Source organism: Hippoglossus hippoglossus, chromosome 18 (assembly GCF_009819705.1).
Source record: "Hippoglossus hippoglossus isolate fHipHip1 chromosome 18, fHipHip1.pri, whole genome shotgun sequence".
Lineage (NCBI taxonomy): Eukaryota > Metazoa > Chordata > Actinopteri > Pleuronectiformes > Pleuronectidae > Hippoglossus > Hippoglossus hippoglossus.
Genome location: NC_047168.1, coordinates 8263401 through 8290397, shown reverse-complemented (window position 1 = coordinate 8290397; position 26997 = coordinate 8263401). Strand labels below are relative to the sequence as shown.

The 26997-nt window shown below is 43.6% G+C and overlaps 1 protein-coding gene across 1 annotated transcript in view; it reads right to left on the bottom strand.

The window, feature by feature from the left end:
- Nucleotides 1-6233: 6233 nt before the first annotated feature.
- Nucleotides 6234-26997, bottom strand: part of adgra3 (adhesion G protein-coupled receptor A3) — a 29536-nt gene continuing 8772 nt past the window's right edge. Inside the window, exons 2-19 of the mRNA XM_034568686.1 lie at nucleotides 25936-26007; nucleotides 20754-20825; nucleotides 15994-16065; nucleotides 15827-15898; nucleotides 15413-15573; nucleotides 14631-14844; nucleotides 14349-14513; nucleotides 13541-13742; nucleotides 13230-13379; nucleotides 12564-12722; nucleotides 12305-12472; nucleotides 11937-12141; nucleotides 11606-11814; nucleotides 11280-11404; nucleotides 10846-10969; nucleotides 9728-9873; nucleotides 8750-8845; nucleotides 6234-8059 (exon numbers count right to left, since the gene is read on the bottom strand). Coding sequence (XP_034424577.1) covers nucleotides 6592-8059; nucleotides 8750-8845; nucleotides 9728-9873; nucleotides 10846-10969; nucleotides 11280-11404; nucleotides 11606-11814; nucleotides 11937-12141; nucleotides 12305-12472; nucleotides 12564-12722; nucleotides 13230-13379; nucleotides 13541-13742; nucleotides 14349-14513; nucleotides 14631-14844; nucleotides 15413-15573; nucleotides 15827-15898; nucleotides 15994-16065; nucleotides 20754-20825; nucleotides 25936-26007 — 3880 coding nt within the window. The 3' untranslated portion in view covers nucleotides 6234-6591. The remainder of the gene's footprint in view (nucleotides 8060-8749; nucleotides 8846-9727; nucleotides 9874-10845; nucleotides 10970-11279; nucleotides 11405-11605; nucleotides 11815-11936; nucleotides 12142-12304; nucleotides 12473-12563; nucleotides 12723-13229; nucleotides 13380-13540; nucleotides 13743-14348; nucleotides 14514-14630; nucleotides 14845-15412; nucleotides 15574-15826; nucleotides 15899-15993; nucleotides 16066-20753; nucleotides 20826-25935; nucleotides 26008-26997) is intronic.

The window sequence follows — 26997 nt, the reverse complement described above, 5'->3', positions numbered from 1 at the left end:
CTGCTGCTCGTGCACACGGCTGAGTGGCGAGAGCGAGCACACGTGGGTCAGTGCTGCAGGTGTGCGTGTACAGTAGATGATCGTAGATTGGTCACATGCCATTGGCTGTTCAGGTTTAGAGAACAGAGTCATGATCGATCATCTATCAATCATATCATCAATAATCATTGGCTGCAGAAACTATTTATATGATTGACAAGGGTCTTGGAATTTATTTTATTTTATTATTTCACTTTTGTTCTGTATTTACTGCAAAGCAGCACAACAATTTTATTCTTTTAATTTTCTTCTGTTTTCATTATTTGTATTTAATTTGGTTACTTCTCTTTTTGTTGATTTTTGTATTTCTTGTGAAATGTGCTCCATAATGAAGTGTATTCTTTTTACTCTCTTCTCTGTTTTATTGCACAGCAGCACAACTCTTATTTCCATTCACTATTTTATTCTTCTACTTCTCTTCTGTTTTTACGATACAGCAAATATTTATTATATCTATGGTAACTTTATGATTTCCCAGTGTTAACACTATGCAAAGAGCCATTGATGGATATATGATTTGTGCCAGTCCCCCTGCCTGCCCATCATGGATCATCCCCACATTTTACACAAGAGGCACAAACTGGAGCAAGGCTCAGACCAGTTCATTTCATTGATGGTGAATATTAAACTGTGTTTGTGGCACAGAAGAGCTTTTGACCAAACCCCCATCTGACTCAACCCATATCCTTGCCCGACTTCCTGTGGATCAGTGGGAAGATATTTCTGCAGCCAGCTTCCAGAAGCTTGCGGACATCTTTCCCAGAAGAGCGGAGGAGACATTAATGTGCACAGTTCAACAATCACATCTGATAAAAACCTTTCTGGTGTCCACATTCTTCTTCATGTAATAAAGTCAAATCATCTCAGACCTGCACTTTACACACAACAGCACTTCCAAGCTCATAATGTAGATTTTCCATCCACTGAAATGATGGCGTCTCTTTTACGATGTGGTTTGTCTGGCAGGCCACAGGCAACATTACAACTTTTACACAGCGGATCCCAAAGTGGGCTTCAGAGATCACCGGCGGTCCTCCACAGTGTTTTCATCATAAATGTCTCCACTTGATAGCTCACCACAAACAGTTTAGACAATCCTGCACCGAGTCTTTTTTTTTCCTCTATCTTGCACGATCCGCTGGGGTTAACAGTTTTTCATTTCACATAAGCACGTCTGTAAAACACCTCGGTAAGAATTGATTTTTTCCCGCACATGCCGTGGCTGCACAATGAAACAATCCCATAATAGCCAACAATAAAAAGGCAGGATGAAAAGATGAACCCAAAAATAAACCAGCCGGCTTCTCAGCAAGTCAGGACGACTGTCAGCTGTTCTGAAGATTAGAACATTTTTAACAACAGAGAGAGTTTTCAAACATTTCCTTTGACGGTCTCCCAAGAAGACAAAGAGATTGGAGTTTTCCGTCGCACACTTTAGTTCAACACAATGACAGCGTCAGACAAATCATCAAACAGGAGGCCACTTACACAGCTGGTGTAAAAAGAAATTGCCGACACTTCTCAAAAACACGAGCTTCACGTTAAACAATTCTGAAGAGCGAGTGTCATCTTTGAACTTTGGTGTGATACGTTTTTAGACTTATCTATGTATGGAGTACATATCGTATGCAGCTGATTGAAGTTACCTTCTGGTGCTCACGTTTCCCACACATGGATTTCAGCAGATTTATGAAAATAAAAGGGAATCAAGGCGATTTATAAACTGTCAGTGATTCATTGATATTCTTCATCTTTCTAATACGATTTACTACTCTGAAATAAAACCTGGGTGGTCCTCAATCAATCAAACAGTCAATCATCAATCAATCAAACAGTCAGTCAGTCAGTCATGCAAATGCCATGAAAACAATATCACACACATAGCAAAATGCTTTTAAATGTCCTCAATTCAACTGAGGAAACAACAAAGAAAGAGAAAATGATGAGGATAAAAATAATACAATTTAAAAAGACATGAGACTGACAAAGTAAAAGATATAACAATAAACTTCCAATTAATATAGTGGATTTTGTCACAGTTGAACAGAATCTTTGACACAATTGATGAAATATAAAATAATGATATTGTTGTAATAACTTCTATTCGCATTGACTCATTGTTTGAAAAGCTCATCCCCCACGTCCTGAAAGCCTCATTTCGAGCCCAACGGTGCGCAGACAAGACGAATGCTTTCCAATCGACAGCCCTCACTTTCCCAGTTGTGTGTGTCAGCGTGTGCGTTTTGTGTGAGTGAGGGCAACTGTCACCGCGAACAATGATAGATGCCGTTTTTTTCAGGCGCCTATAAATAACGGAGCGCCTGGACAGAGGGATGAAGCCAAAATGTGCTCAGACAGACTGGCACAGGTAGACGGATGGCAATGCGAGGGCATTAATGAGAGGACGGGTCCGCCAGCACATGGGGATGAGAGCTCTGCAGATGGCTTGATGTCATCATTATGTGGCACAGTGTGTGTGGTTGTGTGACTTTGCGGGGGAAAGATGGGACACAGCATCGGAGAGTGACAGAAATATCATTCGTCCCGATTATTATAGGAGGAGATTTTAAGTTGAAAGATCCAAAACAGCAACATATCCAAGTGGGTCAGCTGTGAACTTTGCTTTCACTCTCATCTTGGAATAAGAATCTATTTCTGTCCTCCTCTCTGAGAGGTTTATTAGAAATATTTATAGTTATAGTATATACTTGAGGAGTATTCAACTGCAATATGCAATTTCACCAATAGATGTCATTACATTCTGCACACTGGACCTTTAAACACACAGCCTCATATCAAGGCTTTTTTTTCTTTAGGAAATATGTTCCGTGTCCCACCAGCTGGACAATAAGGACTAAAAGCTGAGACGCCTTTGACTTTGAAGTGATTGTCAACTTTGACGCTTTGGATGTAAAGCGGAAAATCAAACCTGAATCCGAAATGTCTCGCGTTCGCCCCCTGAAAACACAAACTGAAGCCTGGCTGGAACATTTTAAACAACCTTCGCTCTCTTTAGAATAAACAGCCTTTTCTTTCCTCTTTAAATCAGATACATAACGTTGGATATGTGCCTTTTTAGCACTATCAGCATTAAATCTCGGCAGCATCACAAAAATGCAAATTTGCAGACAATCATGTGCTCTGGCTCCGGGGAAGATGTGACTAAGCCAGGAAATTAAGTGCAAACATCCGAATTTGCAAGTGTTTAAATTCAAACATTTGCAAATTCCCTGACCTTAGCACAAACAAAACTTGCATACTGATTGGACTTGGGCTCATATTTAAATAAAGCCCATGCAAATTTACCAGACGACATCAATTCAGCATTTATCTCTGCAGACAGCTGCTGGACAGTGACAGTGATCATCACAAACTCTGGGCTGCTAATTCTGCTCAAATCTATAACTGTCAGGCCTGGGAAGTTTATTTTGGACGATAAGCACAGGTAAGAAAAAAAATAGATATTTCTTTCCCTGGACAGCCAGAGCCACATAATTACAGTCGGCACAGTCAGATGGCTTCACTCTCGAGAAAGTATCAATCTTCATTCCAGTGGCAAGTTTTCACAACAGAGCCAGATGCTTCCTCCGGGCGCCACGAGCAGCGATTGGAAAATGTAAACAACACATCATTCGTCTGAGGCCGCTCGTCCCTGGGCCTCCCGGTGAGGAATCGCGCTCACATATGCTCCGCAGAGCGCACCAAGTGGCAATTGGGCGGAAAAGTACGAGAGGAATCGAGGAAAGGATCATCTCGGTGTCTGAAAACAGACAATTCAACGTTGGGCGTCTGACCGATTCTCTCATTGCGGATCGAGATGTGGGATCTGACCCCCAAGACTCCTCAATGAGCCTTTGAGAAAAGATTTAAATGACTTGATTTGTTTTATCTTAATTCATTATCGATTCCTGCCCAAGGTGTCCTCGTCATCTTAAAGCAGGAGATACCATCACTCCATTTGCCTTGACGAGCCCTCCCCCCCCCCACGCTGCACAAACACCCTCCCGCCGATTGTCACCCCCGCCTCGCTGACAGCCCCAGATGAACTTTATAACAGATGGCGCCGCTGAAGAACCTTGGCGATTATTTGAGGATCACTCTCTCGCGCCTCGAGGGAATCGGAGAGGCTGCCACCGATCAGGGCGGAACTGCTCTCTACATAATTCAAAAGTCTTATTATAATTTGTCACATCCAAGATGGCTCGGCGATACATCTTTGCCCGAGTGAAATATGTCTTTTATTAATATGCCATTAATGAGAGATTGGAGCGTTTTGGAGCGGAGCTGTCTGCTGCGTCATCTATGACCGGGATGAGCAGGAGGCCACGGTTGCTGATTATTATCAAGTGTCGAAATTTATTTACTGCGTGACCTTCGAAATTCAAGATGGCGGTTGGTGGCATGTTGTAAAGATGGAGTGATTATGTGACCACGTGCAATAGGTACATAGAAATACTCGGCTAAACGGCTACTTTCTCGTTGTGTTTACATAAAATTACCCAACCACAGGTGAAAAGTAACTTCATTCATACAAAAGAGGTCGAACCAACCAAAAGTGTCACGTTTGGGACATTGAGATTTTGTGTCGTTTGCACAAAACACATAAACTAGATTATTTTTGGAAGCTACAAACACTGAAGCTGTGGGTGATGTCATCACTGATATAACTGAGCGAGACATCAGTTCAGTTGACTCATGACGGGGAATTTTCAATACCACTCAACTGGATGAATCATTCGTAAACAGTTGAAGTCAACACGCAACTGTAAGAAGTCATTGCTATTTAATCGACTGAATATGGAACGTTGTCTCATCATTTCATTCGTTGTGTAACAACAGTCGTGAGTCTTTCATTTCACAGCTTCCATGTTTCACCAGAACCTCTTTTTAATACACATTCACTGACACTAAAAAGATGAAATAAAACTATCAGACTAAACAAATCTAACATATTGAGCTTAGTCGTGTCCCTTTGTTCTTTCAAACTACAACTTCAATCTGTGCTTGGCTAAATTGAAGTCTGAGTGTCACCAATACTGACATCCAGTGCCGTTTGTTGAATGAATAAAGTGCTTTATTACCTACATTGCAATAACATCCACTAGTTTTATTCTTCACTGACTAAATACTCAAAAGGATTTAATGATCCAGACAGTAACCTGATGCTCTGAATGTCACCGAGCTGATCGCACACATTCAACATGGATCCGGTCAGAACATATGCAGCACGGGAGCCTCAGTGAAACAGATCGAGAATATTAACGTCAATATTTAATCCGTTAAGAGAGTAGACGCATTGTGAACTCTCTTAAAAGGTAAAGGAGTCTCTGGTCAGCTGAACAGTGATGTGATGAACAGAGATGGTCTCATTTGATCTGTTTACACCTCAACTTTCACATCATTTACCTTTCACAATTTAATCATCCTTCTAAATTGGAATTTAAAAAACAAACATCTTAAAACTGATCTATATTAATTGTTGTTGATCCTTTTTAACTCACGCTTTTGCATTGTTTTGCTTGTTTCTCATAATTTGCTTGGGGGAAGATTTGTGTTGTTTATCTTCACTCCGTAATGTTTGTTTTGAAAGGATCTATACATGAATAAATCTTCACTTCGTAACAACGTCAAGCTTTGAACCCTCTGAGGCTGTTGACACAACCAAATCGTCAGATACACGACACTCACGCAGCAAAGAGTGATGCTAATCCATCTCCGGAGCACTCAGCAGTCAGAGCGTACTCTGATATATTCTCGCTCCCCGGCAGCGACGTCAAGCTGTGAGTGGGACTTGAGTTCGGCTGTGGAGGAAAACACAGACTGGAAGGAGGTGGAATAGCTGGAAGACACACTTCTCTCATTATCCTTTCTTCTCGTGGTCGCTTCAACTTGCCCTAAGAGTCGGCTGTCAATCACGAACCGGGCATCAAGTCGGCAGGAGTCCACAGTGAACGCCGCGCTCATCAAATCTGCCGGCGGGTGGGAAGAAAACGCCTATAGAGCCCGCAGCCACAGCCAGCCGCAATTAAAGTGCTGCTCCGTTGTGGGAGCAGCGACTGGAGGCCACCTGAAGGTCAGCGAAAAAGCCAATTACCAGCTTGTCATACAGTATATTGTCAGCTAGGAAACACCTTTGCACTCGCAGCACAGAACCCCAGCGAGGAGTCTGGGGTGTTCTCACAAGAACAAAAAACTTTCAATTGGGAACTTTTGTTTTATTATTGTCGGGACAAACTAGAAAATGGAGGAAAACACAGCCCCGAGGTAAAACGTATGCACGGGGCCGCAGCTCAGACCATGCAGTTTCATTTACACAACTCTCAAATGGAATAGAAGAGATTGATTAAAACTTACAAAAATAGAGCATTTACAAAAACATATCTACAAAGACAGTTCAGTGGCAAAAATGGGGCTAGTTATTTTTTTCCATTCATTCATTTCAAAACGACTCTTTCCAAGAAAGAAATGTACAATGGAAAAACAAAAAAGAGACATTTCACAGTTTAAAGACGGGAGCATGTCAGTTTGCAGTCTTTGGGACGGAAACCGTCGCTACACAGTAGTTTCATGTTTCCACAATCCGGTCTTAATACTGGCCGCACTCTCCGTGTGTATTAAAGGCATCGCTTGTCCATTTTCTTTAAGTGTGCCGCCATTTTGCGTGATGAGGTTGAGTCCGTATGACTTGGGTTGGCTTTCTAATTCAGCGCCACTCGGCTGGATTACAGGAACAGAGTCTTTACTTGAGCTTGAAGCTGCAACAGCAGCAACCTGCTCAGTCTCTACTGTCACCACTGTCCCTACTGTCACCACTGTCCCGTTCCCCAAGGTGCCGTCGCCGCCTCCTTTATCAGAGTAGCGGGAACGCCGCGGCAGGCTCGCACTGTCACTGCTGTCCTGCTGCAGCTGGCTCTGATGCCGCTCCCTGTACGCCATGTACGCCGCCCGTCGGCTGTTGCGTGCAGCTAAGTCATAGTGGTGGTGCCGCCTGTGGGACACGCTCTGCACGCTGCCGTCCACGCTGGTGGGCACGTCGTAGGCGTACTCTCGCAACACCGTGAGACGACTGGCTCTGTGTGCTCGCGCTCTGTTTTTGTGATGTCTGCTCGTGTGTCCGTTGGTGGCAGCTGTTGGGATGTTGATGTTGTTCATCGGGCAGAACTGCACCTCAACTGGTGCCACGTGCATTTTAATTTCATTGTCTACTGAATGCTCAGTGAGGCTGTTGTCCAAAATGGCTGCACCGTTGGCTGTCACAGGTGCAGAGGGGGACTTGCACTGAGCTGCCTCTGCGTGCAGATTGGTCAGCTTGCTGCCGTGGGTGGAGTTGCGCACGCTCGGTGCGCTCTTATTCGTGTAGGAGGATTCTGCACTGCTGTGGCCGCACTTTGTGGACTCCCCGTCTGCCTTATTAGCGGACCCTGCAGTGGATGTCATCGCCACGTCTGGCTGAGACAGAAGGACGTCCTCCTGTGCAGAGTAGGCTCGCCTCCCAGAGCAGCAAGCCTGGGACCAATAGCGACGCATATCCTGTCTGTTTGCGCAGTGATGTGCCACCATGAACGCCCCGAGCGCCAGAGAAGCCACGCCAAATAAGCAGGTAAAAGCCAAGTTGTAGGGGTGGTCCTGCGATACAGACATGGCGCCAAACACCCAGAGGGCCGCATACAGCCCTAACGCCCCCGCCGCACCCATCAACTGGGCAGAAAAGGTGTGCTCGTTCTCCAGGGCGGACAGCGGCACGGCGTGGGGAGCAGACATCACGGAAGACGACGCCTCGTGAGGGGGGAGCTGGAGAACGAGTGGGTGGCAGTGGCCACGGGGGCCGTCTGCCGCTGACTCCTCGTTGGCTGGAGTGAGATGCTGCTGCTCTTCGGTCGGCTCCTTGAGCTCGTAGCGGCGCTCGGGGTGGCGGCGCAACTGGAGCAGGATGCTGAGGAAGTACATGCAGTCCACAAAAATGATGAATCCGACCGGGCCGTAAAAAGCCCCGATGCTAGGCTCCCATGCCATCCAGCAACTAGAGAGGGAAAAAACAGACAAGACAAATTAAAGATTTTAAGATTCTTTGAGAGTTTTATTCTCATTATATCAAGATCTTTGAATTCTTAAATGTCAGCAGTGCTCATTAAAACAATACTTTGCCTCCTCGTCTTAATTTGCCACTTTCGTTATTTACTTCACAAACTTATGGTCTGCCTCGGAGAAACTTTTGCCTCTCATCTTTACAGTGGCTGTCCCATTACGTTCAATAACACAGGCTGGATTCGTCCTGCTTTGCGAGAGAAATTAATTAAAACTCAGAAGACTTCAGACAGACACAGGTCCAGATTTCTCAATTAGTCAGCCACATTGCACAGTCCAAACAGCTGCCACTGTAGAGAGCGGGCGGGGGGGAGCTCGCTCTAAACTGGCAGCAGTTGCTCGTTGCTTGGATGCACATACCATTAATAGGCCTCCGTAATCAGAACTTCAGGGAATAACATTTTTCTACCCCCGTGAAAGTATCCACTATTCACTAAAACAGCGCGGCCTGGCCGGTCAATAACGGAGCCACTCTGTCCTCCTGAGGGCAGAATGTAAACGTTCCCATGGGCTCGGACGCTGCCTTATTAAACGCCATCGTCTGGATAAAAATGATGAAGCATTTTCCTGAGCACAAACTGAGAAGCAGGAACTTTAATTGCTTCTTAAACAAGAGACTACTTACTAGGGCGCATTGGTCCGGCTTCCATAGTTTTTGATGTTAGCTGCCGCTGTGATGCCGCACACAATGATGGGTATCCCTCCGCCGATTAAGTAGAACCTTGCAGAGGAAGCACAGAGAGGTATTTCTGCGTCAGTCATTGTGTTTGAAGGACAACAAGTTGGCATGAACTGGACACAGAGGTTCAGTACTGTCTAAGGCCTCTACACTGACACCATGTGGCCATTTTAGCAACAAACATGGACAGGTATTACAAATGTTGCCTGCTTAGTCATACTAGTTCATAAAGAACAAGCATTGGTGTCACATTTATAAAGAAAATATTTGATATAAATAATGTTTAAACATCCCCAAAAACATTTCTGTATTTTTTGTGAGCAGTTAGAAGCTACATAGTAATCTGCTGTCTGTCGGCATTACATGAATAAAACATGTGAATCAAACGGCTATAGTTTAAATTGTGCTTTAATATTTAAGCCGATCCAGGTCTGCTGCAAGAGAAAGAAACACTTGAGATTGGAATTACAATAAAAGATGTTGGTTCATTCACAAAGTGGTGTGAAATAAATACAGGAGCAAGAAAAGACTGATAAAACTGTAATGAACATTACTAGATCTAAATATATTTGTGGTGTTTCATATTAAGTCTCACTTATAGGCAGAGTTAGTTAACAGAAGAGCACGATGTGCAGTTTAACGATAACAAAACATGATGTCTTCACTGCAAAGTTGAGAGAATTTGAATTGTTACCTCCCCCTGCCAGCAGGTGGTGCCAACGTGCGGCACTGACAAGGGCAACTCAGGATAAATTCTGGAGGTCACCAGATGGTTGTGGATAATAATAAATAATACATTCACACTAAAATTGTTTTTCCATTAGTTTGTCTGTACCAGTGGTCAGATCTGTCTTCCTTTGTCCTATAAAGTACTTGATTTGAAAATCAGTAGGTCCAGAGTCAGTGGTGGTGGTGGTGTCATACCTCAGCATCGGCCGCGGTGGTGGCGGAGGCTCATCCAGCTCTTCGTAGCGCTTGGCCTTGCGTGTCACCTGTTTGTAGATGTTGCGTGCGGTCACGCCGACCCACAGCGCCGTCGCCAGAGTGGAATAGTGCAGCAAGATACCAACCTACAAGAGACCACACCATTGTATGTATGACGTTTACTAAAACAAATGAAATGTTATCAGACACCTACACTAGAGTCGATTACGCTCCTGCTGTGTTGAGTGATTTTTACCAACAACAATACACTGGAGAATTTTAATTGTTGATCTTTGAGCATTTTTCAATAAGCCATATTCAAACCTGACACCAACATGTGTGTCTCAGGTGATCCGATCACAAGTGGACAGGTGTGAATGTTCCCAAGATGCATTGAGGTACAATCACTCAGGTGGTCTGGGAACGCAAATTTGTCCTGGGCCACATTTTAAGACCGCCTACTCCAAAACAACATCCTCTACACTGCTACAGTTTTATAATGAACTGGAAATATTTGTACACTTATGTCCCAGACATTGATACATTTGTGGCAGCTCACCACAATATCAACATTGATTTAATTGATTCTTTTTGCCATTTCTAGTTGAGCTGTGTGCCGCACAATGCCCTCATCCCCACCTTCTATCTCTCTTTCACACACACACCCACAATAGAGAGTGAAATACCAGGTGTGAGCTGTCATACTAAAGTCTGTTCCCTTGTGATTGGATCACCCAAGACGCATGTTAATACCAGGTATGAGCAGGCTTATTGATTACGTAGCCATCAACCTGAGTTGAAAATCACTTTATGCCAGAAGGGATTCAATAAATAAACAATCATTTTTCCCTCCAGGTACTTAAAGAAAGAATAAGTAATGTGTCTCAGTGCACCACAAACCGTGAGAGGTGGTGTACAACTGCCTCTAGCTATGGAAATGATCGACTGTATCTTTCCTTGTATCTTTTACTGAGTTTCTCCCACTTTTATGAGTGGAGTGAACTTAGCCCAGGGCAACTTCTACAACTTTTTTTGAAAACTTCCAAAGCACATGTTCCCTTTCGACTGAGAGCAGACGTAGCAGGGGTGTTGAGGTTGTGCAGGCGCTGTACACTCACTGCTTGGCAGACGCTTGCGTAGCGCGTCTGATTGATGCCGCCTACAAAGACCCCGCAGGTGAGGGAGATGTGGAAGCAGAGGTTGACCAGCATGTGCCAAAACTTGCGGCTCACACGGACAGACCTGGAGATTAACGGACATACAGCACATCACAGGATTAACAGAAAATCGTTGGTTCTAACAAATTTGAGTGATTTTTTAAATTGTTATACTTGTGAGTCTGAAAGAACCAAATATTCTCAAGCTTTATTTAATTATTCTGCTTGTTTAGAATCTTTGCTCCCATTTTTTAGTGGGAACAAGTTAACGTAATTTTTGCTACTCACATTAATTACTAGGAGTTACGTCAAGTGTTTTAATTAATTAATGCTCTCAAAACAGTAAATCGTTTTGTGTACTTGTATGAGTAACTAGCAAAAACATAAATAATTACCTGTGGTGATAGATGTAACTAACAATAATGGTGATCAGACAGAGGAGGAGGATAATAGTGGTGGCGTAGATGACTGGGTGAAGGGGCTGGATACTGGGAGAGAAATGCTCCACACTGCTGAGGTCCTGCAACGGAGATGTAACTTTATTACACCACAATAAGACTCAAAATCCATTCATTATAATGCTTATCAACAATAACAAACCAAAAGGCCCATCTGGAGTAACTGAATTGAATCCTTTAAGTTCTTTATATAAAAAGTTATAGTGCTGTTCCCCCAATGAACACACGATCCCGAGGAGGAGCGGCCCGGTCGAAGGTCTTACCATGAGCAGGCCGTAGTTGCCGAGGGAGTTGCAGGATATGGTGGTGAAATTGTCGTGATGGCCCAGGATGTGGCAGCCGTCGCTCTGCCATGCTCCCTGTCCTCCCACCAGGCTCACGTTCCAGTTAGCGGACACGGGATCTGAGCCCCGGGCGAACCGCCGCAGGGTGACGTTAACGGGGGTCCGCAGAGCATGCAGGGACATGCCGTCTACATGCCAACACAGACAGGGGGGTATCAGAATAGACAGAAAAACTCATTTTCAAGATATTATCTGAAAGGCTATTTGGTTTCAGTGGCTTTATGTGTCAGAATATCCTCAGATTTCTCACCTATTTTGGCCATGATGACGGGGGTCGCCACACTCCTCTTCCCTCCATCATCCAGTTGGGAGGAGTTGCCAGTAGAGGGGAAGAACTTGCCATTGCGGAAGGCCAGTAGGTGGAGCTTGTAGACTGTGTCCTCTGCCTGCCCGGGGACTGCAGCCTCGATAAAGAGAGACTGAGGAAGCTGCAGGGAAGCCTCCACAACCGTGCTCTATAGAAACAGTGAAGTAAGAAATAATATAATAAGATATTTACAATGTCTTCTTATTTTTTGATTATGATTTGCAATTGAGAAATTTTAGATTATATGATCCTATCAAACAATCTACTACTAAAGTGCTAACAAGGTGTAATTATCTCTGATGGGAGCTGACCTTGTGAAGGACGCTGGAGAAGGCGCTGGTGGTGTTACATTTGAAGGTGAGCTGGCGGTCCTGGTTGGGCGACCGCTCGGGGCTCGGCCTCTGGAACAACATGCAGGTCATGCCGTTCCAGTCGTTGGCCCTGACTGTGTGGGCCTCGAGTGCTATGTTGGGCGATGGCTGGAAGGACAAAAGGGAAAAAAGTGGATTATGACCCAAACCCTCGTAAAAAACAAAAACGTTCAAGGGCAAAACCATCGACGAGACCAACCAGGGAGAAGGCTTGTGCTGTGGCCAGGCGGTAGACGGCGATCTTCTGGAGGCAGGCAACGATGCGGGAGCAGGCCATGGCCTCATGCTGAGCCATCAACAGCACCCTCTCGTCGGCCAGCATCACGTTACTGGCCATGCTCAGCATCACCTCGCCGAGCTGGGATACAACAGAGAAACTTAGCAGGAAACTCAACACGACATACGCCGCATTATTCGAGTGGAAACACGAGACATGTGAATGTGCTCAGCCAGCATCTTGTTTGAATCAAACGGCACTTAACACATGCTTGAGGGAGATGCTCGACACGGCTCATGAGACGATTGGAAACACACGTCGAGCCTGGTGCCGCCCGACTAAACTTTAAAATCTCAGCGTGACTTGCCCGTGGCACTTACAACGCGCTAGCTCCTCGCTCGTTCATTAAAAAAGATGTTGCTTTGTTTGAATTTGCTGACCTCCAGCTGTGCCGCAAGTCGTGAAAAGACACTCGTTCTCATTAAACAACATGACATCAAACAGATGTCGAACATTAATCTGTTTGTCTTTCGACAGGGAAATAAATGCATCACAACGTCAATGTAGACTCGTAAAAAGTCTGTTACACAAGTTTTGTCTCTAATTTTCCTTTCACGGTTAGCGAGGCCACCGCACCGCAGTACTTACATCTTTAAACTTCTCCACAAACTTGCCAAACTTCTCGATCATCTCGGCCACAAAGATGATGTCCATCTTGTCTGAGAAGTTGGCGGCATCGATTGTGCAGACCAGCAGACGCCGAGCCCTGTGAACCACGTTGGTCTCGTTCAGAGGCATCTAAAAAGGAGGATGTAGAAAAAAATACATATTAGGTTTGAATGCCAGCTTTGCAGTTAAGGGCAGCTTCTACGTTCAAAGACGAGCAAAAGATAAGACAGAAAGCTGAGGAGACAATAAATAAAGTTTCATGTTGGAGAACAACAAGCTGACTAACAGACCTGGTTGATGACGTAGAGAAATCTAGTGACATCTTTCTGGAACTGGCAGCGGGAGTAGTCGTCCTCGGCCCACAGCCCCTCTCGATCACAGAAGCGCCACGCCCGCTGCTCTTCGCCTGAGCTGCCCGAGTAGGTGCCTGCGCTCGATGGCAGTTTGTTGCAGGGGAGGTAGGCTCTGATCCCCGCCAGGGTGCGAGGCCACCTGGAAAGAGCCCAACACAAATTAGTCCTGCTGTTTCTGATCCACTTATTTTCCCCTGAGTTTGTGTCATAAGCTGTTTTCAGACATGCATTGAATGTCCCATGTGAGAACAAGGCAGGAAAGGGCGTGTTGATGGCGTTTCTCACATGTGCGGAAATTCTCTGGAGTTCCTGTCTAAAGACGGCTATAATGTGCATAAAATATATCACTAGCAGCAGAGTAATGTTATACCTGCTGAAGCCATGAAGAAATTCTAATGTTCAACCACAAGGGGGGGCCACAGTGCTTATTATGACAGCAGGGGAACGTTCAGCAGTAGATGAAATGCATTAAATATCACTTTTGAGAGAATGGATGAGTATATACTTTTAATTATTCAGTTTGGAAAAACATTCTTTATGATTAAATATGTTCAACAAGCTATTTTAATTCAAAACAAATAAAAGTGTGAAAATGTTGAAACTGAGGGTAAAACTCTGTATTTACATACAGTGCTATTGGATGAATTGTCAATATTAAATCTAATATAAAATACAGGCTTTTACAAGGGATGGAGATACACTCAGTTCTAAAGATATTAATTGAGGAGCTCTTTTTCTGGCTGACCTGAACTCTCCCTTGTTGTTGGAGACGCGTTCAGGATCGCAGTACTTGGCAGAACTCTCCAGCACCACAATGTGGACGGTCCTGGTGGTGTTGCCCCTGCTTGTCCGAATCCGGCACTCCCAGTTCCCAGTGAAACCAGGCTGGATGTTCCGGATGGTCAACTCACTGATGGGGGGAAAAAAAACAAACAGAGAAACTTCAGAAATGTTTGCCGACCTGCCGAATTTCCCCACATGATCACAGAGAGCACACCCCACCTAAGATTAACCAACGTTGTCATACCTAGCAATCAACGAGCAGTTCTGCACCATGCGCTTTTCGATGAGGATGCCCTGGGAAGCGTCAGACTTGACCATTCGGCCGTTCTGGTACCACAGCACCTGCATGTCCTCGGCCACGAATGAGGCCTGACACTGGAACGGCAGGCTGTCGCCCTGGAAAACCACCTGACGCTGGGACGGAGTCAGCTGGAAGGAGGGCAGCTCAAGCGGAGCATCTGAGGAAACGAGGGGAAAGAGTCACATTTTGTTCATATTTGTCACAAGTCATTTTCAACGCCGTTAATTCTGGATGTGGTGCCATTTCATTTCACAGTTGGCCCCTTTTCGGACACAAGGGAAAGCAAAAGCAGCATGTTGAATTCTTGAGTGCTATTTGTCATTCATGTCAGGCCACTGGCTCCCGCTGGATCCATGCAGTGTATTTCATAATTCCTCACTGTGGCGAGTGCCAAACTGATAAGACGTGAGCAAGTACAAACAAAGGCCTGGGCAGCCCTTCCCTTATCACTCGTGTCATTGCACAAGCCCCTGTTCTCCAGACGCCCGCCTCACTGATACCAAAACAGAGAAATTAAAGAGACAGTGCAACATTTCTGACACCGCAATCTGTGGAACTACTCAACATGAATTATTTCAGCCTTTTAAAAATGTCTGCGACTGGACAACCGGCACAGAGATCTGATGAAAGATAAAGTGTCAGGGGGGCATATTTAGGCTTCGTTACATCTTTGTGTGTATGTATGCAGATTTAAGTCTAGCTCAGGTGTGTATGTGTGTCCGTACCGCAGGTAAGGAGCTCCGGTCTGACGGAGGTAATCTGCTGACCCTGAAGAGACTGCGGGTAGGAGCACTTGGTGTTCTTGACGGCGATGTTCTTCTCCTTGATCCAAGGCGGAAGCCACAGAAGGTTGCAGTCGCACAACAGGAAAGGTGTCTGAAACTCCCTGTGGATAGATGTAAAGAAACACACACACACACGAACAAGGGGGATGTCAGTTTGTGATTGGGCGCTAACAAATATCAATGTGGGTTATTAGTTTCCCTGATGGATAACCCTAATTTTCCTGTCATGTTTTATGGCTTAATCACAGTTTTATTTGCATTGCTGACAGATGTTAAATATACAGATGTCACATACACACTGACGCCTGCATGTGATTTGAGCGCACAGCGAAACTGGCTCCATGTCGAACTTACAGTGACTTCAGAGACACCAGGCTGTCAAACGTCCCCTGAGACAACGAAGAGAACATGTTCCCGGAAAGGTTCCTGGAAATACAAAAAGAAAGAAATGTTGTTTCTTTCGAGCCAGAACATGACAAAGAAATTATTACATTATATCTATAAAATGACTCGTGACTTACAGTCTGATGAGACTGCTGAGGCCCATGAAGATATCGGTGTTCAGACAGCCGATGCTGTTGTTGGACAGGTCTCTGAAACACACACAGAAAAAAAAAAGGTTTCCTGGTTTATTTCTTCTCCATTTCAGAAATCACACATGATAGCTATTAACTTTTAAAACACCAACAATTAGTGAGCAATAATAAAGCTGAATATGTAAACAGCAAAATGTGGTAAAAGTTGCCTGGACAAAAAAGTTTAACAGAAGCAGGTTGAGGCAAAGAGCCTGAATATTACGCTGACAGGTTCACAGCATTCAAGGTGATTCTCAGTAATGTGTGTGTGTGTGTGGGCCTCAAGGGGAACCTCCGCATCAAAGACAGAGAAACACTGACGGGAGGCAATTAATCACCTATTATTAATGTCAAACACGTCAAAAAGTGTGTGTTTCTCCTCTGGATGTGACCTGACATGATGTCTCTGGCAAACATCAGACATCAGTCGGAGGCTCCTGACGCTTCGTGATAGGACCGAACACGGAAAAGACTGATCTTTCCTCTGTGAATTACACCCGGTGTGCAAACATGAAGTGAAATGGTTGGAGAGAATATTCACAGGAAGCTTTGATACAGTGGTCCCCCCCCCCACCCGCTGAGGAGCCAGGACCACCCAAAACCCACAAGCAGAAATGTTTAAGTACCATAATGAAAATGTGGCTCGTGCTTTGATATCTTACGATTGTCATGATGACAATAATGATGTGATTAACACAAAAAAAGAAATAATGAAGAAACATTTCAGATACACATATTGCTGATTCTATAACCTTTGCTTTTTAATTTGTAAAATGTCCGGTCAATGAATAATCAGTAAAAGACCTTTTTAAGAGCAGATACGTCTACAAAACACGAGGGGTAATAATTTAGCCAAATATAAATATGTATTCCATGTAGAGACCCTTCTGCTTTTTAAACAAATGCAGAATGAAGTGATAATTATCTTTTTTTTTTACCCTATTATTATTTATACATTATTATTTGTAACATTGACTTACAAAACAATAAGCTGAAAGGCTCTACAACCCTATGAGGAGCTGTAGATGATAATTGCCTGTGGGTTTGTAATAACAAGTGATTCCTTTCATGTATTCATTTGATCTAATCTTAACAAAAACATTAATTAGTACAGCTTCAGAATTTGTGAGAACTAAACCTAATTAGCTTTGATAAGTTGTAACTTGTGATTTTTATCCCAAAAACTATTTTAAGATCTTAAAATGAGTATGACATAACAGAAATGATCTACACTCCGAGACGGATAAGATTCAAAGCATTTTCAAGAAAAGTTGCTGCTGCATTCTCACATGAGCTAATTCGAACATCTTCCGGGCATTTTATCAGGCGAGTGGCAAGAAAAGTTCTGCATAATGTCCAGAGTTTATGTCTGAAAGCAGCGATGACAATTCCAAAATTCTAAAGGGTCAAAGCACCTCGACAGTAGCTGCAACACACGTCCCTCTGTGATCCAACAATTGGAAAGTGCCCGGAAAGGAAACAAGAGCCTGGGAGAAAAGACAGAGCTTCACCTCACACTACCAGATGAACTGTATCCCGCGGTGTTCCAGGAATGCGATACTGACACAAAGTGTTACCAGGAAAATCACTGCCTGGCATATGCTAACATCCGAGCATTTATGTAATTATTGGCGTTGGTCCTCAAGGTACCAGCTGCGGAATTTACAGTGTGAGGCTATTAGTTCCACTTGGAAGAAAAGAAAAAGAGGTTTCTTTGCAGGCTCGCCAAATAGTGCAAGCGTTGTGTGTCAGACGAAGGATAACACAGGGAAAAGTGAAGGGTGGAGGGGGCTCCCCTAGCTAGAAGCATACTTTAATCTCACTTTATCGCCTGGATTCAAATACTGGAGTTACAGCTACATCAAGGGACTTAAGGCAATATGGTAAATGCTTGTGAACAAATATAATTTCAGTGATTTTCATGTATGGCTTTGGAGCTATTACCCACAGTACTATCCACTTTCCATCTGCCTTTAATGAGTATTCATGACCAAAGACCCAGAAACTGTGGCAAGTTAACAGCACAGAGGACTGCTTCACCGCAGTGCTTCAGTTGTTGTGGAGGATACGAGCAGCAGAAGCAAAAATAGCCCCGATGTGATTAGGCTCCAGTCTCAACTGTTCAGCTGTTGGTGGAATGCAGAGTAAAGACGGCCGAGGCCTGAGGGATCCATTGGATTTGAGTGTGTTGTGTGTTTTACATCTCAAACTGAGTGTGAGGTGAGTTATGGGAGACACAGGTGTGTCTTCTCCCTGAGGGTGGAAGTACACCTTATTCTCCAGACAACTTCTCTTATATTAGATTTAAACTGGATATGGATATTTTCTTATATTGATCCAATGAGGGTTTGCACACAAATCTTAATAAAAAAATGCACTATCGGTAAATTTTATGTGACATTTTTCATTAAAAGTACGACCCTAACCTTATATTTGACATGTGTATTTATATTCACATTTGATCTGTTCTACATATTTGGAAGTGGGTTTGTGTGGGGTGTATAATTATTAATTAAGTTTATGGTTAAACTATAAAACATCAAGCCTCATTCAAATTTCATGGTCATTGATAAGGGTTTGATACATTTTTGGAATCATTGCCAAATTTCTTGATTTATAATCTGAAATATTTTACTGCCCAAAACATCTATACCCGTAGCTCTAGTTTACATATAAACTTTAGGCATTTAAAGATTTAGTTATTAGAATTAAATCTGTGTGTATCTTGCTCAGTAAGTCAAGAGGTGAGGAATCTAAATTACACACGTCCCCCTCAGATGCGTTGATGCAAAAGCTGTTTAATTCAAGAAGACTAATGTCTGATGTGTAGAGCCCGTATTATCCCAAAACTTCTGAAGCCCTCTCTTTAAAATGCCCCCTGTCACCGCTCTGTGACAACACACAGAAGATAAATGGCTTCTCCAAATGGCATGTCTTGAAAGGAGAAGAAAACTAATTAGGCAACGCTGAGGAGGGAGGCGGACGCACAGATGGAGGAAAATTAGCTTGGCGAGACTGGAGTCCAAGACAAAGACAAATAGAAAGGTAGAGGAGCAAGTGCCAAAGATATGTCAAATAAATGTGACATTAAAAAAAAAAAAACACGCAAATGTGTACTTTTTATTCATTCCATTCCAATTTTCCAAAAAAGGTTGAAGAATTAGGGTGGATGTGCTGCTGCAGATGCCAGCCCCTGATGTAGAGCTTCTGTGTTTACATTCCCATGGCCCAGGCACTACCTCATCATCTCCTTTGCTCGTCTTATCCACTCTGCGCTCTCCCTCCCTTTCACGGTCGGGTGAGTGAGCGACTACCCTTTGAAAATGAACCGAGCTGGGTGGGGCCAATTAAACTTTAGCCTGTAGGCAAAAACCAAACCCTGCTCTGGAACGAGTATCGAGGAGTCGCAGATCAGCGCGCGGCGGTACAGTGCGTCCACGCCGCCGCACACAGGCTATTCATGATGATGTTAATATGCGGAGGACACACAGGCCGGCAGGGATCCATCTGAGTGTGGAATGAATATGCATCGAGGGGGAGGAGGAGAGGGGGGGAGACTGAGGCCGGGCCTGAGCCAAGAAGCTGACTGCCTTCCTGTCTCGCTCTTACTGCTCCACAGCAGCAGCCAAGCTCAAGTTTGTGTTGGCAGCGGCCGGGTGCTGTCGGGTGATTCCAATTCATGCTGTGTTGCTGCTCTCTCTCTCAGGCACACACACACACATACATACACAACTGTACACTTAAACACACAGTCTCTGACCTCCCACACTGACACACCACATATCTCAGATGGTCTCGAGCTTTATGTATTCTCTGCAAATCAAAATTATTCTCGCATGATATTCATGGTCGCAACACACACGCGGTTACATATCACCCTCCTCACACAGATTTTTCCAAGTGTGTGAAAGTATATAAGGCCTCATGGTGTCTGCAGTGGTCTCTGGCAGAGCTCCAGACAAAACAGGGCTGTAGAAATAGACTGCTGCTCCACCGTGATCCCTTATGGACACTGGATACACTCTCGACCTGCTTCATCACGCACAGCACATTGCGTATAGATAAAAAAAAAAAACAACAGCTGAGTCAAACACATTATCTGCAAAGTAAAGTCTTGGGCTCCGACCAAATCCTATGAAAAACAAATTGTACACATACTGCCCGCAAAGCCCAGACACTATTTTGACTATTTAACTGTGGAATTTGGTGAAAGCTTTCAAATTACTGCATGTTTTGCAAAACAACAGTTCTACCAGTGTACAATACCGAAAGGAAATGGCTCCAACCACATTTCCCCATGACAAACAACACAAGTCGAACAGAAGAAACTAATTTAACAAAAGATATATTAAGTCGCAGCTTTCAGAAACCAATATTTTCTTATGGCAAATAATTAAAGCAAGAACTACAAACAAAACAAAAAAGCTGGAATTCAGCACTTTTGGATGCAATAATAATAAAAAAGGCAAAACCACTCTGTGAAATCCCAGAGGAGCTAAATGTGTGAAAGTGGAGCGCGCGCTTGCACACACACACACACACACACACACACACACACACACACACACACACACACACACACACACACACACACACACACACACACACACACACACACACACACACACACACACACACACACACACACACACACACACACACCACATTAAAGAGCGCGAAGCTGCAGAAGCTCCAACACTACTCACAGTCTTTTTAGTGCCGGCAATCCAAGAAAAGCGCCTGGTTCAACACGACTGATAATGTTACTCCGCAGGTCTCTGTGGGGGAAAGAACAGAAAGAGAATTGTAGGTCATGAACAGTTCAAGCAGCAACAAAACTGTGAAACTGCAACAATTTAGCTTTAACGTTGATTCATCATTAGAACAATTTGAAACCAAAAATGTTCCAGTTTCTCATTTCTTACTCTGCTTTGACAGTAGACTGAATATCTTTGGGTGTCGGGCAGCCGATCAGTTTAAACAAGTAATTTGTAACATCACACTGAACTCTGGGAAATGTGTGATCTGCATTGTTTCCCTATTTGCTGACAAAACAGTAGAAACAGAATATAGCTGCTGGCAGATATGCACTGATCACTGCACATTTTCCTGATATTTTCCAGAAGTGCTGTACTGTATGTGAGCACGCAAATGTCCAAGTTAGTTGCTCTGGATATTAGCTTTTCCTGCCAGTCCCATGGATACATATCCAGAAAATGTAGATGGTGTCAATGTGCTGTAAAAACGCATCTGACCCACAGAATCTCCTGCTGTGTTCTTCATATGTAAAATACAAACTCTGGAAAATGTCGGGAACAATCTTCGGGACATTCTCTGGAGTTGATGTCTGCTTGTGATTCCAGTTTTTTATGTCTTTGCATGATTTCCGCCAGATTACAGCCTCAATCTTTGCTCACCTTATCGAAACCGACTCACGATTAGAAGTTATGATACGGTGAACACACAGGTGAGTGTATCTTGCACATGCACATTTTTATCCAATGAAAACATCCACCCACCGATCATTACTAATTGCTGTCATTGACAGCCTGGCCATTAAAAGAGCTTTCAAGCACACGCACACGCACACACACGCGCGTGCCTTGAGGTTCAAAGGCTTGCGGTCATAGAATTCCTGCAGTGCTCACCTGCGCTGGCACTGCCTAGTCACTCATTACAGCAGAGATTCAGGAGGCTTTCCAGTCGCCACCTGAACCCACACAAAAGGCCTCTGGGCAACTCTGACCGTTTGATGTTGAGAGGCTGTCATCTGAAGGTGGGTAGGTGGCCACAGATAAGTCATAGACAAAAAATGTTTTTAAAGCTTTTGATGTGAGCGAGCAGAGTCTGGCCTCTCTGTGCAGGAGTGGTGAGAGAAAGATGAGAAGGCAACAAGACCTTCATAACCAGTTAGATGCACTTTTAGAGAAACAAGTTTCAGTTTAGTAATTTGCTAATTTCTAAGGTTGAGGTTTATATTGGTTGAGGTGCTTTCAGACAGTCAGGACATTTTCCTGAAATTGACCTGCAAGCCCCCTAGTGAAATATCGGAGTGGGTCCATGTGAGAATAAAGTTTACAGCGAGTCATGATGATGAGGTTTCTAACAAGCAACAGATGGAAAACTGGGGATAAAAATATCTTTAGATTTAAAAATAAAAAAGAGATGCCACCACTTGTGCAAATGCTCCGGCAATCTTCCTGTTGTTGGGAACGCGTCTGACCCGGACCTGCAGCATTCTTGATATATCAAAGGCAAACTCCGGATGGTTTCCGACTCATTTTCCAGAGTTCATGTCTGAAAACGGCTTTGGGGATGCAGATGTTACAGGTGAAGCACTTTCCCTGTGTCCGACTTTAACAAGTTTCTGGCTGAGGAGTCAAGAGAAAACTCTTCTGTTGAATCACTGTTTGACTCACTGGTCAGATGTACACGCCACAAAACTTTGACCAACAGAAAAAAATGCTGCTAGTGATGAAACTCTTGACACATTATCAAACTAATTTCTGTTCACCAAAACTGAGAATTTTATTCATCTAAATTAAACTTTAGTGCTATTTTAACTTTAAAAAACAAACAATTTCCAACACAAAGCTTTAAACAATATGAACAGATATGCGTGGGTGGTCTTCACATATCAGAAGTCACTCACATAGGTAAAAATGAAAAATAGCCCTAAAAACCCACTACTACCAAAAACAAAAACACTAGTGAATAAAATATGGGGAGTCAGAGAAGGCCAGTCCATGCTTAACCGTCCACAACTGCACCTAGGATCCAAAAACCGCTAACCACACAAGACTTGGCACCTTCTAAATCTGTTTGCAGAGAAAAATGCCAGCTTTCCCCCAACATGCTCGAATTGAAATATCTCCAAGAGCTTTCCAAAACTGCTCTTGAACTGGTACCAAACCGAAGGGTGGTTTTGTAGCTGCTGCCATTTTTGAGGGAGCACACTGTCTTCCAAAAGGTATTGTTCATATTAAACTTCAAAACCGTGGCACGGGATATAGTTTAAATGAACTCCTCCATTCCAGGTTTGGGATCCACACATATATATATATATATATATATATATATATATAAACTAAAAAATATTTTGGATTATACATTGAAGATAAGACTCTCTGGTAAAGTCAATTAGAGACTCATCAACAATGTCCATCTTTCAAACTTACTCTGTCTCCAAGAACTACTGTAAAAACTTGCATTATATCCATGTATAACTTGCTTAAGCACTTACTTCGACACGTATTATGCAATTCATGAATAGACAACAAAAAGTTCTTCAGAAAACACTACACACTAGTGCCGTTATCCCCGCTCTGTTTTCCACAATAGACATTCCTCCACAGCAGCGGATTTAGCGAGGAATTAGCATGTGATGGTGGCCTAGCTTGGCTCCTATTTCTATGAGCTGAGTGATAATGGGGATTCTGTGTGGCTCATTTCCAAGCAGGGACACCTTTGGCCCCCGACAAAATTCAGCGGTCCCCCCAGTTACTTTGCAATTTCACACAGAGTTCCAGATAGGTGTAATCGATTCTCTACCCCTCTCTCTGGCACTCACATCCTCTGTCTCCGTCCAAATGAGGGAGAGTTTCTTTGTGGACCAAGAAAAAAAAAACGCTGTAAAGCTGAGAAGGCGGTAGGAAGGAGGGGGGGGTTAAAGATGCAGAGCCTCGGCACATTCAAACGGACTCATGCAGCAGGTTTTTTTCCCCTCTTTCAGAGTTTGAGGGGGAAAGAGGGGGAAGTGTGATTGAAGGTGGGAGGGAGGCCATAGGAACATTTGAAAAAGGGAGAGCCTTCAGCATGCAATGTGTGTGTGGGAATCATGGTGTTGACACCTCTGGCCTTGGCTTGGCCTCATTACAATGACAAAAGCAAGCAAGCCATCTAGCAACCTCGCTTCACTGGTCGAGGGTGGACTGGAGAGGGGTGGGGTCTGTGGGAGGCACAATGGGAGCTGCTTTTGGAGGTAAACTTGCCTGTGGATTGATGCAACGACAGGCAGGGCCCATTTTACAACCAAATCGACTGGCCGTTCACAGACAAAGCACATAAGTGCCTTAAAGGCTTCCTTGGTGGGGGGAGATCAAAGCTTCTTTTTTTTTTTTTAAGTACATTCAGCACATAGCCTCTTGTTTATCCTGCAGGCCTGAGCTCTAACAACATCTGAGCCCACAGGGGATTTTCTAGCAAATCTATAAACAATCTAGGCTTATCTGGCCGTATCAATGTGGGAGTCAACTTGGGAAAAGTCATGCAGGACAATTTTACTAAACAAGTTGTGAGCACAAAAGGGAAAGAGGAGGAAATACTTCAGACGCTTGTTACTGATAATGAACAAAAAACAAAGCAAGCGAATAACAGCAGGGTCCAAGGAGAATGGCGGCTGTAGAGTATATGTGATGTGCTCGTAATGTTGCTTGCCAACACTGACAAACAGTGTGCAAAACGCTGGGGAGAATTTGCGAAAATCACACATGCTTCTCGCCCGAAGCATGTGAATAATCAAACTTTTTAATAATCAATTGAATTCTCGAAATCTCCTGTTTGTGGCTAGCGTATCCCGAGAGCCTTTTATCTTATCAGCTTCACACTTGGCATATGTATCGTTAGGTGCACAAGTGTATTTCGATTTTGGTACTATTTGGACACACTTTACTTGCTACAGTCATTTACTGCAGGTCACTTTTGCAGTTTCAGAAAGAAAGGTAAAGTCACATTACCACAGGCCAAGTAAACAGCCCAACATTGCACTTGAAAATGAAATAATAAAATCACTACTATCTAAATTACTACCACAAGGCTAAATAGCCAATATGGCCTCATATAGCATGTAGATTTCTGGTCTTCTGAACCAGGGGAACGACAGGGAAAACATGCCCTTAGAATTCCATATCAGTGTAGTCATGTGTTATTGTAGCCTTGGGTAAAAGCACGGCCATTAACGGTCTGGTTATTTTATCTGCATGAAGCCATTCCAAAGTGATAAATCACCCATGGCCCATATGTGCAGGGCCCAGAGCCACTTTCTCAAATTCTCGGCAGGAAGGAAACACGAGTGATGACAACCCAATCTCCAAAGGGAAAAATCCCATGACATGAACAACATCTCTCTATTGTTAAAGGGGAGCCCAGAGAACATACACATGTATACCAATAAATGTATTCACTGTGTACTACTTATTTCCTTCTGCTCTCACTTGTTTCTTCCATCAAAGGTTTCTACAAGTGACGCGACTTCACAGATTTGTTATATACAGGCGTCACTTAATCCTGGAGACACAGTCAAGTTGTCTGTGTGTTACTCCTTGTGCAGACAGTGGGCCCCAGCCCCAGAATACCCAAGCAGCTGTATGTTGAGAGTATGTCACCAGGCAGACAACAACCAACCCTGGGGGCTATAACTATAATTAGCCTTTTCTCGTAGCACCTCCAGTCTTCCAACATAGGCCGATGCACTTGGCTAAAGGGGAAGTGCTGTTTGGACGTCTACTCGTTTTCTATGACCTCGATGTTCATGGCATGACGCCAAAGTGTGTTTTACAAACGTCTTGCACCAGAAGCCGAGGTGGAGAGATGGATGGCTCCTGCTAATGCACTGGTGGATATAATGTGAAATACGGAGACTGTAACATCAAGCCCATGAACTGGTGATTTTTCATGGGTAAATAGAGTCTAAATATTTGCTTTGCAAGTTGGAAACAAGGACTTTTTAAAGCTAAGATTAATCATTTTTAAGTCAAGCACCAACTTCAACTGCAAAGGTTCGTTTTACATTAAAAAGAGATGTAAACAAATAGCTAAGAAACAGTTATAAGGAAGGACTGAAAACACTAACACATACATGCTTGAAAAAATGAAAATATTTATACTTACAATTTTTCCAATGTAGACAATCCAAAGAAGGATCCATTTCTGAGCTCTTGAATCTTATTGTTGTTTAGAATTCTGTGGAGAGAGAAAAAAATGTCAAGCAACCGGACAAACCACTGAATCTTTAAGTACATGATATAATAAGGAATAACATCTTCTCAGTGGTTGTATCATATGAATGAATTAGTCACCTAAGGCCATTTACTGTCTGAAACACACTACTTTCTGCCGCAGCTCTAAAAACAGCCGCCAGGAATGCGTGTTAATTAAATTGTGAAGGTGGATTCAAAAGGATCTAGTGTCTTTTTCAAAAAGTGGAACGGGGCCACGCTGTTACTTGTTGACAGATAACAATATTAATTCTCACTGTGTGTCCTCTATAGCCACACTCAGCTTCCAGCCACAGAATGTTCCTCGCTGCCAGGAAAAGATCAGAAGAGGGGAAAAAAACAACAACTTAGAGTTCAACCCAGCCATCTCTTTTCAAGTTAAAATGCAATCAGAGCAGTCTTCGGACAGGTCGCCAAATGAGATCAAGTGATCTTTCTGTGAAGCCTCTTTTACATTAAATGAAGTATCATGTTCTGTAGCAGCAGTGACTCACCGATGATACACTTTTTGTTAAAACATAAACCGCCACATTAAGTTAATTTATTTTCACAATAAAAGCCCTCCTCCACTGTTCAAAAAACCCACTTGCACACATACTAACATCTGGCTAGTCCGCATTCACTCCCGGGTCAAATGACTCTGCCGTGGCACAGATTGGCAGTAGTGGAAACACTGAGGTGAACGCGCAGGTGAACGCGCCAGACAGCGAAGTGAAAGAGCTTCTTGGTTTTTCGTTTGTGAAATCAAACATGACTCACTGGGGGAGAATAAACGAGAGGCAAACTCCTCTAACGGCAATGGGAGAGGATTTGACTTGTTGGCGGGTTTAACTCACCTGCATATCATACCTGCTCATTGTGGAGTAAAAGAGCTAAAAAAAAAATCCATGTTTTGAGTTAACACCAGGTCAACTTCCACCCAGCCACGAACTGGCAGAATATTAGTGACTCTTAA